The 17,405-nt window shown below is 27.4% G+C and overlaps 1 protein-coding gene across 1 annotated transcript; it reads left to right on the top strand.

The window, feature by feature from the left end:
* The first annotated feature begins 8,628 nt into the window (after positions 1 to 8,628).
* LOC112690578 (histone deacetylase 6-like) lies at positions 8,629 to 14,103 on the top strand. The gene is made up of 15 exons (XM_025564614.1): positions 8,629 to 9,337; positions 9,435 to 9,615; positions 9,840 to 9,937; positions 10,028 to 10,201; positions 10,283 to 10,475; positions 10,528 to 10,587; positions 10,657 to 10,746; positions 10,797 to 10,903; positions 10,961 to 11,163; positions 11,233 to 11,354; positions 12,940 to 13,086; positions 13,150 to 13,298; positions 13,382 to 13,520; positions 13,596 to 13,722; positions 13,796 to 14,103. The coding sequence occupies exons 1-15, from the start codon at positions 9,228 to 9,230 to the stop codon at positions 14,056 to 14,058; spliced, it is 2,163 nt and encodes a 720-aa protein (XP_025420399.1). The 5' UTR covers positions 8,629 to 9,227; the 3' UTR covers positions 14,059 to 14,103.
* The last annotated feature ends 3,302 nt before the right edge of the window (positions 14,104 to 17,405 follow it).

The following is a 17,405-nucleotide window of genomic DNA, read 5'->3' as shown; positions in this document are numbered from 1 at the left end:
ACAATAATTTCACCATGAGGATAAAACCGGATTCATTGATTTCACGAAAAAATCCAACAATCGTCCGAGTAGGAGGTACATGGTAAACATTGTTATCGTTATATTATGAATTTACTTTCAAAAAGTGGTTGAACGCTTCATGATAAGATGATTTTAATAATTGTGAATGCCTAATTTTTTCATATCGTTTTAATTTTTAATTCCAAAAAGCGAACTCAGTACTATATATCCGCAATGACGGTTATAAAATATTCAGTTTACATAAGATATGTCAAACTCAAAGTATTAATCGAGCTATATATATATTGAATAATTTACCACACAGATAAAATTGTGTCGAAAAAAAAACATTTGAATAAACTTTTAATTTTATTTATTTCCAACACAACAGGTAGAGTTAAATAAATTATTATTTATTATTTATTTATGAGATAAGAATTATATAATAAGTAAAAAAAAAAAAAATCATAGTTGTGACACAAAATGAAAATTCTATAATTTTTTTTATTAATTCAATTTTACAATTAATAGTACCTTAATATTGGTGCTGTGAACTATAAAAATATGAGCCATGGGCCACGTATTTGACTTGCTTGACTTACATAGCATATTTACTCAAAACAAAAGGAAATTACTAGTCTGAAAAAAATTACCTATTAACCTAACCTAACCTAATCAAAGAAAAATGTATTATTTCTGTCATCAAGGATACTCCTGGACCCGCAGCATATATGCTGAAATCTGCATTCGACAAGAACAAAGTACGGTTATACAAATATCGTCCTACCTTTCCGGTAAGTAAAATATAAATGTGTGGGTAAAAACTCAATAGTATCTATAAATTAAGAAAATTATTTTTAATTTGATGTGGATAAAATAATAAAAAATAATTTAAAACAAACTGTTTTATAGATAAAAAGACCAGACGTTCAACGAGCTGCTCCAAATCTCTACGATGTAAAATATAAACTAGTACAACCTTCGGTTCCATCATGGTCAATGAAAAAATTGATAACGAATACGTCAAAAGTTAATACTTTTGCTGGTAAATATCGGTTTTATTGGTTTTCTTATTTGTACGTAAATTATAGTAATACAAATACGTAGTATTGTGAGCATATGTGGTAGTTAATCTCCAGAGTCTCACGTATAAACATTATAATTAGTTATGCTACTACAAACACTTTCCATTAATTATTCTAAAATTTAAAATTTTAACAATTTGATCTATGCGACGTATGATATTTGCTGTCAAAATAAATCGCTTTTGCCAATATCAGTTCTGGTTAAAATTTAAGTCAAAAATACTATAATATATATTATTTATTTAAATATGTAAAGCAGTACAAGTACGATATACATTTGAGGAAAAATAGGAAATGCATTTGAGAATGCGTGTCTACATTGCGACGTGAATATTATTATACAAGAATATTCCGCGATTAGTGTAGTGATAGCGCTCATTTAGTTTAAAATCTAAGAACCTTATGAGAACTATGGCGTGTAATGCAATGAAATAAACGTGTCGTTTGTTTCATTAAACCTGAAAATCATTAAAAATAACACATTTTCAGCAAAAATTTCGCTATTGTTTTTTGAAATTTAAATTTTTGTTTCGTGGATGTGCGTGGTTAATCTTTGCACGACCCCCTCGGAAACAATGTGAACAAATTTTCAATATTACTCTAACTACTAAAACGATGTTTTGCATACAATTTCTAATGGATTGTTCCATATGTTACTCGTGAAACTTTTTGAACGTGCAGTTTACGATCACTTAAAAATTGTTTACTGAAAAAATAAATCACCACATTCGTTGTAAGACAAGCTGAACGATCGAAATCTCTAAAATTATCATATTCATAATATAATATACATTACAGAGATCAATATGTTGGTGAACACGTTCATTAATGCGATTACATGATCTGTTGCCACAGGGACGAAAAATTTAATCTAATATTATAGTCACATTTATCTATCTATTAAATAACAATCTCGAGATAAAATAATACTACGACATAGGCAATAAACTACATTAAGACTGCGCTCCTAACCATTTCATTGTTTCATAATATGGGCACTAAATCCCAAACCAAACGCAGTTTATAAAAAAAATTATAATAATAATAGCTCTTTGAGAATAGGTCATACAAATAATATGTGTGCACTTTATTTGCGATTTTGCTAATCAAGAATTGACCTTTTCTTTTGAGTATTGTTATTGTATTTTAAGTTAAATGTCTATTATACTCTGTTTTACATTTACCTATATTATTAATGCACACTTATTGCAGAAGGATATAATTCCAAGAAAACCCACAGAAAATACCCGAAAAATAATTTTACTATTAAACTTGTATAAGCCTCACTTTTCGGTTTATTTTACTTATTAATATTGTAAACACATAATAATATCGGTTATACATTTGTTTTTCTTTTTTTTTTATGATAACTATTAAGTCCTTAACTACTGACCTAACATTAGTACAGTTAAATTTCAACCTCGTGGTTGATCTCATAACTGGTATCGGTAAAACGAGTATTGGACATAATATTGATATTGATATAAGATGTATAATTAAATATATTAGAAAAATGTGTTTGTTGTTTTAAAAGAATAATAGAAAATAAAAAAAATAATTTCCTTATAATTCTTATAAAACGAATGTAAAACATTTTAAAAAAGAAATAAAAATAACTTCTCACTACCATAAAAATAATTAATTAATCTTGTAAATAATTAAAATAACTAAGTTTCTTAATGCAACACTTGAAAAAATAGTATTAAGTCAGGACCATACCTAATGGGGTATAAGAGGTGCGTGTGCACAGAGAACCATAATCAATGGGGCACATAAAGCTTTTTCATTTCAAAACAACAATTTACAATTTTTTTTTTTTTTTATCTTAAATTATAGAAGAAGAAAAATTGTAATATATGTAAGAATGTAATCTTAAAGTATAAAATACATTCTACAATTCATATTAATTAATTCATTATTTTTTATTGTACATATAATTTTAAATATCTCTATTATGTACTTTTTACTAATTCAAAGTCTTAATAAATACACACGAAATTGAAAATTATTAATTTTTGTATTGAAATAAATTTTAATTATTTAAAAATTCAATAACATTACTAAATTTTGAGATTAAAATTGCTTACTAAAATATATTACTGGAAACAAATTTTTACAAAGACGTGTTTATTAAAAACGAAAAGCATATAATAATTTCATAATTATTGTCACTTAATACAAAACTGTAAACGTAGATCGTACATACAAAATATGTTGTTAATTTTTCTTTCCCAAAAATGTTGTTTTTCGAGACTTTGTTCGTATTATGGTCTACAAAAAAATCTTCTATCCCAGAGTATACTAGCGTATAGCTGCTTATGGATAAACAGAAATTAAAAGCGCACATTATCTTGTGAGGCCCCGGGGGTGATAAAATGTACTTGATTTAAATTGAGGAACATATCAAAATTGATGTTTCACAACTCAAAGAGTGTCAATCAGGAACGAACGCATGCTAAATGTCGGGTGGTGAGGGGTGAAATATATCATATAATTAGTATTTTTGTATATCAATATTGAATGATAAGTGCATTATTGATACTAAAATTTTCGTGGCAAAAAAGTCCTCGGCGAAATGCCCTAGACCCCATAATCGAATGCCAACTTGAACGACTTGTACGATTTTATTTTGAACCCATCATAATACATGACAAACTATGATACCTTTCACATCATAGTTCATGAACACAGAAGTTGCATCGGTACCTCATTATTTTTCATCGGGAATTATTTAAATAATAAATAAATAATAAATTATTTAAATTATTTTTCGTGCATTCGAATAAATTCGATTTTTAAATAAGTTATACTAGTTTAGTATGATATGTTATTATCCACATGTTTTATTCTACCTGTACAGTTTGAGTTACATTACTTATAATGTTCTTTAAGTTTTTGATTATTTACTTTTTTAATTTAATAAATACAAAATAAATAGTTATATAGAACCCCCTTTTTTTATGTAATCAACTTAAAAATCAATTGATATAAAAATATTTGGTAGAGGATGTAGAGGCACTAAAAATGATCTTGATACCAGGTGTTAATTATGTAAAGCATGGCACTGATTATAGTGACTTACCCGTGGTTAGTTATACACTTAAACGAGTATAGGATTTCCGCAAGCTGTCCATCCCCCCTCCCCAACCAGTAAATGGCACGATTTTTACGAGCATAATATTATTCTATGGTATAATAATAGTACATTAAAAATATTACAATAAATATAATATATAAATATATATATACATTAAACGAACATATGATATAATATGACACGAAAACTTCAATACATACAGGTCCCTTGGCCTACGCGATACACCGTACATTGTAAAATATGTCTGAAACAAGCACGAATTTAAGGCTAACACTGAAACAACCACATAATTTGATACTTTTTAACACTAAGCTCTTCAGTTCAATAACGATATTTTATAAAAATCTTTAATAATTGAAATGTTATGTGTTTGACGTTCCTACACTTACATGATTTCAACCATTAATGTTTATTTTTATTTAAAGGTCCGGCAAACTACCATGTTCAAAATGATAATATAAGTCATAAGATCAACTTGAAAATGAAAACAGATAAACGTCTTATGGTGTCCAGAGCACCATTTAACAGCTCGTCCAAACGTTAATTCTGTAGCACTGCTACAAGTTCAATCTAACTCTGTCCATAAGAAGAAAAAGAAGACGGAAAACAATTATACAGTGTGATCACGAAAGTAGAAACACTCAATAACTTTTTGCAGGCTTCATATATTTTAATTCTTCTTTTTTGGCTTACTAATAAACATTATTATACACATTTTTCAGATAATTAGACTATTTTCGTCACAATTAATTTCGCCCATACACACAAAAACTTTTTTTTTTAAATGGCATGACCTATTTTTGACCACAACTTATTTTATTCTGTATTTTTTAATGCATTTTAGTGATTGAATTTCTTTTCTAAGTTAAAAATTAGCCGAGTTATAACAACTTGATTTTATATTATTTACACGGTAACATGCTATAACTCGGCAAATTTTTAACTTAGAAAATAAATTCAACCACTAAAATTCATTAAAAAATACAGAAAAAATAATTTATGGTCAAAAATAGGTCATGCCATTTAAAAAAACATTTTTGTGCGCATGCGCTAAATTAGTTGTGACAAAAATAGTCTAATTATCTGAAAATGTGTATAATAATGTTTATTAGTAAACAAAAAAAGCAGATTTGAAATATATGAAGCATGCACAAAGTTATTGATCGTTTCCACTTATCGTGATCATAATGTATATTAATTATTAACGTTAAACTGAAAATAAATACGATGACATGCAGAACTGTCAAGAACTATATATATCGAGCCCCACTCTGCCCCCTGGAAAAAAATTCTAGTGTCGTGCCAAGGGGGAAGTCTCCTCCGGATCAGTCGAAAAACATCTCCAAGTGTTTTCAGTCCCTTCATCAATATTTTACTTTACATATTGCCGTTGACCATATAGTATTATACGCATAAATGCCGTCGTGACACTTTTTAGTTTAAACGTTTACTTCGTTTGTAGTCTAAAGCGACTCCAGAGGTTCAGCAAGTCCACGATTGTAATAATAATGGTAAGAAGAAGAATAATCATGAAAAACTATCAATATGAGTATCCCTATAAATTTTATTGAGATTTTACTATCCCATCAAGTACCAATTCATGAATATTTTATACAATACAAATATTTTTCTTATGGTTTATAAAGGACATGTTAAAATATGAAAAAAAAAATTAAATCCCATCTTTATATTATAAGTAATAAGTTATAAATGTATTAGTGTTGTTTTTAATATACCTTTTTGTATGCAAACAATAGGTAGGTACAAAGATATAGCCACTTCAATTCTAAATTCCGATGACATTATTGGTCCCAAACGCCCCTGATTACTACAGTCAATATTGTATAATATTTCGGCTATCGATATTATATATCGTTAATAAATATTGACGTACCTAATCATGAGAAAAGTGTAATTAAAAAAATAAACTAAATTTACTTTCAAAGCATAATCAGAATAACCAAAGTGTTTTCCTTTATTAGGATTTAAGAATATACACAGTATACATAATTCTGTACAAATACCTTAAGAATATGTATTATATGCTATGGGAACACTTCCGACTATTAATATATATATATGAATAATATTCATATTCATTGAATATAATATATATGAATTATTTATTGTTAGTAAAATAATTTTTCTCGGATCCATCAACAACAAGACGAATAGTTAATGATCATATAAATAATACAAATTTTCTTTTTAATAAATTTATTACTAATTGCTAATTTTTAATGTAAGCGATAATTTTGGCCAAATCGTTAAAATTTTCAGTGAAATGTTCGAAGTTATATGTTAATGTGGACGCTTTTTAAACGCCGTGAGATGATGGGTTGACGTTGCGTAGAGTCCCGTTCTGCCAATCCCCACCTATCTTAAGCCTTGATTCGTATTCTGAAGTGATTACACAATGCAATAAATTACGATAATATAGGATTGCGAACGGGATGAAACTGCAAAAAGTGATCAGTATAAAAAATACATTCCAGGAAACTAGAATGAAGATAGAACAAACATAATGAAGTAGGTACTTGTGCAGTATGCTACCTTCGTCGGTGTAGTATAGGTACTACCCAGAGGCGTGCCTAAAGTACTGTTTAATATTTGTATGCGACTTGAGCTTAATATCAAAAATATTTATCAGAATTATTTATGTAAGCCATTGTCGATCTATCTACTAGTACTATAAAATGTTGCCAACAAATTATTATCTTGTGACTTGATACATCGTCATCTATTTTTGAAACTATAACTCCATCCCTCAATCGTCCTCTGTTATATTTACACTAAACTTGGAATAGTAAAGCAGTTATATGGTAGGTAGCATAATGTTCGCATACAGTTTTATGATAGGCAACACGAGAGTACCCATAATAAAACGTCTGTAAACGAACAAAACGTACTTTTTTATATTCACGCACAAAGTTGCCTATAGTTAAAGGCGTCCATTGGGGTAAGTGGTAAGGAGGGGACCATGTACACTTTGGCTTTTTCGTGTTTATTATACATTTAAATATAAAATATTATGATTAATAATATATAATAAGTATAATTAATTTGTAAGCAAATCATATCCCCCTCTCTTGGACAAAACTTTACCACGGGAGAACGAATTCTAGGAATCATAGATACTAATTATAAACCTATCATTGATAACAATGACTGAGTGGCAGAGAAGCACCGATCACACGTGTCCCCTCTCCTGATTTTTTTATGATGGACGCCTTTGACTATTGTTAAGTGCGTTAGGAAGTCACGAAAATGAAATCTACGCAACTACGTTCTACATAGTGATGGGAGAAAATAACAGAAACAGTGACTTATAACAATTACTACTAAAGTAATAGGAACAAGCTGTTACTTAGAAGAAAAAGTAACAGTTATTGTTATTTTTTGTTTTGAAGTTTTAACCAAGGTTTTGGGTTAACGAATAACGATGTTATTCATTACCAGCAGCCCTAGCTGAGCAGCTGCAGCTGCTGTAACGTCTGTAGAATGTAAAATGAATAAATGATAATTGATAATTGTTACTCAATGTTTTCATGTTCTTGCTATAAAATATATTGTTATAGTGTTAATGTGTTATTGTGTTACTGTTATACTGTTACTAGAAAGAAAAGCTGTTATCGGCTAGTGATGATAAACAATTAATAACTACTGTTATTTCATTATTCGTGATTCGTTTTTATATATGTATACACATTCAGTTAGTTAAATTTGGTTAAATGAATAATCTTGTTTCTTAAATTCACTACCTATTGTGTAGTCAATGACATTTTTTTTCTATTTACATATAATTGAACAGGTTACAATAGTATCGACCATTTGCCTTTATTTTAATATTCATGAATACTGATGACATTAAATATATTATTTAAAATAGAGGAATACAAAAATCAACAGTGTATAATACTTATATATGGTATTTATTTCTTTTAAAAATATATAGCAATAACTTAATAGCAATAACATTATAACAATAAAAATTAAAAATGCTGTATTCATAATATAAGCTATACTAAAATATAATATTAGGTATTTAGGTAATTAATAATTGATATTTGTAAATTAAGTTTTAAATAAAATGAATCAACATATCAAATAAAAATATTATACAGTACATAATATATATTTAAAATATTACAGTTGCATAGAAAATTTAACAATTCGCGATTCGGTTGTTATAGCCTGCATTTAATTTAATAACACCCATCAGACTTAATCAGCATACACATTGCAGATATTAGATAAATTAATTTTCATATTTTAGGTAGGTGAATATTAGATAAAGATTTGATGTATTATAATAGACATTATATTATAGTCAATTATTTTATAGATTCTCCCAGAAATTGGAAAATACCATCGCCGATAGCAGCATTTCTATAGTACGTTTTAGCAGGTTTAGTGTTGGGAATGCGCGATAACGGACGAGTTTTGATCGCCGCCTAGTAGCGCTCTTTCAGTGACCGTATTATAGTAACAGTATCAATTATAGTAACTATTATTTTCACCGTAATTTTTGGTGTAACAATTACAGTTTATAACAGTTACGGAAATTGATAACAAGTTGCCATTACTAGTTCTACAAGACACATGTTTAATTATTTCATGGAACATTTCCGATAAAGTGTGAATGTGATGACGGGATTACTTTCGTCTATACGTGGCCGACATGTGGCTGCGAGTTCGTAGCGTTCAATATACCTATTCATATTTCATTCCAGATTAATAATATTACTGTTCGTTATCTTCACTCGACGTCAATGCATAAAAAATAGAACAACAAATATTCTGAGATTTATCAGTTCAGTCCACTTGATAGCAGCTAGCTAGTACAACTCTACAAATTACCAAATTCTCGTTCCGGTTTACAAATTAAAGAATTCAATTAATACAAAAAAAATATATATATATATATATTAAATCTCTATGTAATAAAATATTATAATTGAATTACATGTGCGATTTTACATTTCCGTGAGCACAAACTGTTTACTCCTTTTGTAGTTTTATGCTATTGTTTTTACTGTTTGATAATGACTATTACTACTGGTATTGTCTACGATGAAAAGTTCACCGAACACAGTTGTCTGTGGGACGAAAACTATTCGGAGAATCCACAACGATATACATCCATCATAAACCGGTATGACTATTAATTTGCATACCTACCTGTTGAAAATCACTTTGAAACTTATAATATCATGAACAGTAAATAGTGTACATAAATGATTGTGCTATAGGTGCAATTCTTTGGGATTAATTGATCGATGCATTAAAATAAAGACACGTCCAGCATTTAGGGAAGAGTTGCTGACCCAACACACGGCAGAACATATTAACTTGTTAGAAAGTACCCAGAACTATGACGAAAACAATTTAGAATTGGTGTCCTCAAAATATGATTCAATTTATGTGCACCCTATATGTATAATAATTAGAAATAATAGTTATTATATTGTAATATATGATATTATGATATTCAGAATCTATTCTCAAACTATACTTGAATATAAAACTATTTTTGCATACACTAGATATTTATGATTATTTTAATATTGTTTTAATTTAAAATAAAAAAATATTTATCATTTGTTTTAATAATAAATTATAATTATTTAAATTTTTGTCTATACATATTATTATAGTCAACATTCAAGCAATCTCTTCTAGCAGCTGGTAGTTCAATTGAATTAGTTAAAGCAGTGGTTGATGGTCGTGTACAAAATGGAATGGCCTTTGTTCGGTATTTATTCTATTAAAATAAATATTTTTATTTGATGAATCGTAACATAGAAAAACTATTAATTTATGATCATTTTATTTGAATAAATAGGCCTCCTGGACATCATGCAATGAAATCTGAGTATTGTGGTTATTGTTTTTTCAATAACGTAGCTATAGCTGCTCAATATTTATTAGACCAAACAGATATAAAAAAAATTCTTATTGTCGATTGGGACATTCATCATGGCCAAGCCACTCAACAGATGTTCTACGATGATCCCAGGTATTTTTAAATTGTTCAAGTAACCAAGATATATATTAATATTGAAAGATTTACTTTGTAAAACAAATTATTTAATATTAGAGTGTTGTATTTTTCTATTCACCGCTATGAACATGGTCAATTTTGGCCAAATTTAAGAGAAAGCGATTTTGATCATGTTGGAAGTGGCAATGGAACTGGTTTTAACATTAATGTCCCATTGAACAGCACAGCCATGAAAAATGAAGATTATTTGGCTATAGTTCATTATTTATTAATTCCTTTAGCAATCGAGGTACATATGATTAGATAATTTTGGGGAACATGAGTATATTTTATTTTTTCAGTTTTCCCCAGATTTCATAATCGTTTCAAGTGGATTTGATTCAGCCATTGGAGATCCTAAAGTAATTAAGCTTATTGCTACTATCATATTATTACTTCATTATAATAATTCCAATATTATTTACAATTAGGGTGAAATGTTAGTCACTCCGGCGTGTTATGCTCATATCACACAAAAGTTAATGAGCATTACTAATAACAAAGTTGTTGCTATACTTGAGGTACTTAATATACTAACAATTAAGCTGAAATTTTAGACAAACCTGTTTAGGGTGGATACTACTTACCGAGTTTGGCTGAAAGTGCAGCATTGACACTAAGAGCATTACTTGGAGATGCTTGTCCGCTTATCGATGCATTACAACAACCGTGCAACAGGTAGGCTTTGCAAAAATATTATAATCACACTGTGTCACTCACTTTTTATTATTTCAGTGTAATGGAAACTATTCGTAATGTAATTAATGTTCATAAATATTATTGGGATTGTTTCAAATATAACATTTTAGCTGATGCAAATTCACCAAGTATTCAATACAATTTCTTCAGTGAAAAACCTCAAGTATACTTAACCAGAAACATGTATTCAAAAATTGATACTAAACATTTTGATGTATTATTAAACAATATGATAATAGGTATGAACTGTAAAACTTGTTTTAATTTATTAATATTTTTATAAAATTATAATTTATTTATTTGTAAAGAAACTAAACTATTCAATCCAAAAACTAGAATGGGTTTAGCAATCAACGCAAATAAATGTATAAAATATAGTGATATATACCAGTGTTTACAATCACTTATTGGACCTATACATGTTTTAAAGGTAAAATAATACAAATAATACTGTAAATAATTGCATTTAAAAATAATTTTTAAGTATAAATATTGATTTGAGAATACCCCATATTATGTTCTAAAAACAATTGTATTAAGTAATTATTATACAAAGTGTGTATAGTGTCAACTAGTTAAGTTTTTCAATGATTGTAAAATTTACATAAATATTTTTCCCTGTAATTAACTGAGAACAATTTAACATAAGTCTGTAAATTTTGATATGCAGTCATAGAAAATCTTACAAGAATCAAATATTTCTTTTTTCATAATAATATAGGCTAAGATATAATTTATTTTTATTATTTACTATCATAGTAGGTGTAGATAGATTATTATTATTGTTGGTATAATGTTTTCATTTAATATGAATATAAATGCTCATAATATACCTATAAAATAAACTATAAATAAGTTAAAACAGATTATTTTGGTACAAGGTATAAGAAAAATGTCTAGCCTTTTAGTTTTATTTATAACAATTAAATAAAATATAATATGTCCTCAAAAATATAAAATATAATTTACCTAATTGGTATTATGTGATATCAGAAATATACATTGACAAATAAAGTAACAATAAATTTATATTAAAATTATAAAATATTCAATACAATTCTTCTCAATCTGATCAAGACAATAGAGTGGAAATTTAATGCAATATAAAAATAAAAAGTAGAAGAAAAATTAAATATTTTTCACCTAACTAGTATTTTATAAGATTAAATATTCACTTACTAACTAAATAATACAATTTTTAGTTTTAACTAATTACAAGTATAAAATATGGAGTACAATTACTTAGTTAAATTAAAACGACAGAATGGAAATTGATTAAAAATTAAATGTATTCTACTAAATGGTATTATATTATTATGCAAAATCAAAAAAATATTTACTCACTGACAAAATTATAAAAACATTATAAGCAATAAATATAAAATATACGGTAATATAAATTTACTGATAAAAATAAAATTGATAAATTTATTTTACTGGTAAAAATGTACACAGTTTAAATCTCTATTATTACAATAGTATTTAATTTCGTGATTCCGGATTCGGAACGTGGTCCGCCATTTGCCGACCCCTAATATAATGGGTCTGAAAAGTCATTAGACTACTGAAGGCTTAGATAATATTCATAAAAGTAAATATTTTGTCAAAATATAGAGATGAAATAGTTTCTGTTAAAAATTTTGTAAAATTTGTTACAATTGTTTAAAGGTCATAATAATTGTTATAATAATTATTATTTAAGGTTCTACCATAAAAGTATTAATTTGTTAATTTGTCTGTCTATGTTGATAATTTAAGATTTATTATCAATCATCAACTATTATTTTTTATTTCAAGAGTTAATGGTTTATAAAAATACCAATAAGTAAATTAACTTTTAAGAATAAAAAAAAGTCCACTAATTATTTACCAAATATCTACCAATAAAATAAATAATTAAAAGAACACTTAACATGTTTCATAAGGTTTATTGGTGAATTTATTTGTTATGAATAACTTAAGGAGTAAGCTTTATGATAAGATTTAATAAATTATTATTTTGAAATATAATTTAGGAACGTCAAGCTACAATTAAGGAAATCAATAATACATTGTTTAAAACAAAATATAGGAAACAAATATGCCAACAGTTTAATGATGATTTTGTTAAGGAAAATCCAGTTTTTATCATGTTTGGTTTTTTTGTCGGATCGTTATTACAGGTTATTTGCCCTTCTTAGCCTTATTTAAATGTTATAATTTATATCAAAAAGTCTTACCAACAGATCATTGATTCAATATTTGACAACGAAATAAGATCCGGAATATCTTTGCTACTATCAACCACCAATACAAATGAAAATAAAGACACATGTATATTGAATGCTTCTTTAGTTAGTGCTAACTATGCCATAAAAAAATATTCTGTGCAAAGGTTAAATTCATTAAAATACATGTATATCACATTATTTTAAATATTATGATAAAACAATTAATATGATATTGTCATTGTTTCAGGGTCTTAATAATTGAAATGAATAGTAATGTTTCACAATCATATTCTGATGAAAAAATAATGATTATTTCAATACACAATTCAAAAACTGATAATAGTAATAAACTTGACAAAAATTGTATGAATATTTCTTGGTCAAAAGTAAATAGTAACAATATATCTTTATTAAAAACTCATATGAAAATATTTTATATTTATTATGCTTATCTGTTATAGAAGAAATTAAATGATGCGGAATTCACTGCCATAATGCATTACCTTATTTTGCCAATTGCTTATGAATACAATCCTGAATTAATAATTGTGTCAACAAAATTTGAGCTCCACACTAATGAAATTTATGGTAAAATAATGAATTAATATAATAAAAAAATAAAAATGTGTTATTGTTATAAAAGCATACTAAATATTTCTAGGAGTACAAATCACACCAAACATTTATGGATATCTAATTAAATGGTTAAGTACTTTGGCAAATGGAAGACTTGTTATTTATGAACAAAATGTAAACAATGATTCAAATTACAGAAAAGAATGTTTAATGGAATGTTCCAGAGCTTTATTTAGTAAACCGATATCAAAATTATGTGTGAAAAATCTTTTTACTTTTGAAACTAAGAATATTATACAAGATAATATAAAGAACCAAATGAATACATGGAAATCACTACAATTTTAGAAAATATTTTTCCATCATAAAATGCTCATCCTTAATTAAAATAATAACTTTTTAAAAAAAATATTAGAATAATACAAATATTTAAATTAAAAATTATTTATCTGTGTACAAAATGTCAATATGTTTAAAATATGATTTCTATAAACTCAATTATTTAATTATGTATATATTTTATCTTGTCATTTATTAATAAATGTGCAACAAAAAATACTTTTACATTAAATAAAATGCTAATGTTATATAAAATGTAAAATGAGAATCTATAAAAAATATATTTTAAATCTTGATGAATAATTAAATCATGAAAGTAAATCGAAACTAAAAATAATCGCAATGATTTTTGATACATATTTGATTTTTTATAAAAAATTGGGTTATAACATTAATAGGTTTATCACATCGGAATTAATTTTAATAATTCATAACCAACTATTTTCATTTCTGAAATTCCTAACTAAATCATTATTTTTGAGTTTCAGTTCTTTTCGATGTCTTTCATAAATATCTCGTTCTTCCTCCATTTGGTCTTGGATGGCCATTTGATTTCTAAAATGAAGTACTATTGCTACACCTAGTAAAATGTAATTCAAAAATAAAATATTAAAAAACCATTTCTACATGTCAACCGGATGAATTTACCTGCTGAAACAGCAACTACTACAATTCCCATGATTTCCTTAAGCATTTCTGTAAATAATTAGCGTGCCCAAGATAGAAAATGTTGTTGCTTCTATAGTATTTATGATGAATGTATAAGCATTTGATTGCACTTAGTCGAAATAATGAATTACGGAATGAAAAAAATCTAGTTCATGCAGATCAGAATCACATAGATGCCAGTGAGCGACAAGTTATCATATCGTACATTCGCATTGATAAAAAACAACTATTGTACATAATAACGTAATCAGTACCGTATCAAAGGAAGGAGTCGAGTGGCGTGATCTGTATTACTATTAATATTAGTTTGATCGTGAGACACGGTGAAAGCCTAATATTTAATTGTCATGGTACGATTTGAAATTGATCGAGTTTTTCGTTATTTTAAATTGAATAAAATGTACAAAGTAAATTTGGAAACGGCATTTCACAGATGATTTTGAGATAATTTCGATAAAATAATAAGAAAATATTGGTACGAAGTTTGCTTATAGTTGTAAGGTTATGACAGTAGTGTTGCCAGATGTACGGTTTGCACGTACTTCTACGGTTTTGAAGAGTTTCGTGCGATCCTACTTTGAGGACCATAAGCGAACGTACGGTTTATCAACCATATATGTTTACATAGGTATTTTCGCTCGATTCCTGATAAGAATCATAGCTGAATAAAATTATTAACTCGATTTACGCATAGATAATATATTATTGCCTATGAATCTAAGGGCTGGCTAATGGCCCTCATGCTTTCTTTAATGAAATTGACTCAAAATTCCAATGAACGATGTTCGAAATGCCGACTGCGCCACTGTTACGTGGTACACAATTAAAACAGAATCAAACAGAGTATATAAAGGCTCCGTTTCACCACCAACGGCAGACGTGTCTAGCTATCAGTACAAGCCCTTCTGAGTTATGTCTTTGATATTGTTAGTGCACAAATTTATAGTTTGTATCTGTAAATCATTTATTTGTAAATACATTTGTAAGTGTTTAAAAGTGTTTCAATTAATTATTAAATCAATTTATCCTACTCCAACAACATCGTTACGATAGGTACCTGTTTTTATTGGGTACCACGTAACAACTGTCTGTAGTAACACTAACTAGTTTGTTCCAACTTAATCCAAGTTTTTTAAATGTTTTGTCAATTTCGATAAATAAGTCTTCTCCCGTTGTAGTTCCCTTCAAACTACATAATTCAGCTAATTCTTCAGAAATATTGAAATTAAAATCAATTCCTCGAATAAATATTAATAACTGAGCAGTATCACAAACATCAGTACTTTCGTCAGTTGCGATAGAAAAACAATCAAATTTAGAAACTTTTTCTTTCAGTTTGAATATTAAATTTGTTCCTAACTCTTCGGTACGTCTAACACAGGTCCTAGCTGAGAGACTGATGTCTTCAAATTGTTTTTTTTTCTCAGGGCATATTTCATTTACAACGGCTGACATACATTTTTTTATAAACTCAGGGTCGTTGAATGGACGATTACACTTGGCTATCATTTCAGCAACTACGAATCTAGCTCGTACTCCTGATTCGTTTTGATTATGTTGTAATTTAAAACTATTTTGTTGATTAGTTAATGAACTTTTAAAATTGTTTATTTTAATCTGTCTAAGATCACCAGTGAGAGTGTCAAATTTTAATTTATGCTCTGTTTCATAGTGACGTTTAACATTATATTCTTTTACAGTTAAAATGGTTTTTTTGCAAATTAAACATAATAGTTTACCTTTATTTTCGATAAAAATATATAAATCCGTCCATGATTCGTTGAATGTACGATGTTCATCACTAATTTTACGTTTTTTTTGACATTGAATTGATAGGTTATTATAAAACAGTTGAAATTTAAACTTCACGTTGGAATGTTTCGAAACGAATTGCACTAAGCCACTAAGGCCATAACCAATACGTATTTGTCGTAATCGACGATACATACATTACATAAGATTAGATTACGTTTTCGATCATAGCTTATCTCGCATTGATTAAATATTATTTATATATTTTATAACAATTTAAGCTACAAAATTAAAATTTTAAACACCATGAATTATATTTGGAGGGCCGCAGCAAAAAGTTCCGAGGGCCGCGGGTTGCCGGTGCCTGACCTAAATCATCGTATTCAATTAAAGTACTATAATTTAACAGTTCTGGACTTAAAGCTAAATTAAAACATTATAAATAGGTAACTAAAATATATTTTTTTATAATAATATTATGTAATAATAATTTCTTTATGATTTATTATACAATAAGTAAATTTAGTTTTTAAAATAAAATATCTTTAACATTGTTGCACATTGCTACAAGCAGTTTTGATCTGCTATTTATTGTACTTAACAATTTCAAAAACAGTTGTACAAAAAAAAGTTTACATTTCACTACAAGTTATTGTACAAGTAATTGTAGTTCTGCCAAGTAATTTTGAAATTGAACTATAGAATCATCTGTATTACAGATGCCCTTATTATCGTATAGAAATGCAAGTGCACTGGAATCGTTTTTTTGTCTCAAATGTTTGAATTTGAATATCGCTATTATTTTTACCAATATCATCTAACAAACTCTTGACTCGTGTTCAAATGTCCTCTTTTGCATCTGCTACCTCATGTTCTAAATTTTTGTATCTTGGCTAAGTCCACTCCACCCATATGGGAATTATATTATTTTACAA

This window comes from Sipha flava, unplaced genomic scaffold (assembly GCF_003268045.1).
Source record: "Sipha flava isolate LNK unplaced genomic scaffold, YSA_version1 50_pilon_pilon, whole genome shotgun sequence".
Classification (NCBI taxonomy): domain Eukaryota; kingdom Metazoa; phylum Arthropoda; class Insecta; order Hemiptera; family Aphididae; genus Sipha; species Sipha flava.
Note: the sequence above shows the minus strand (reverse complement) of the source record. Positions and strands in the feature narration are given on the sequence as shown.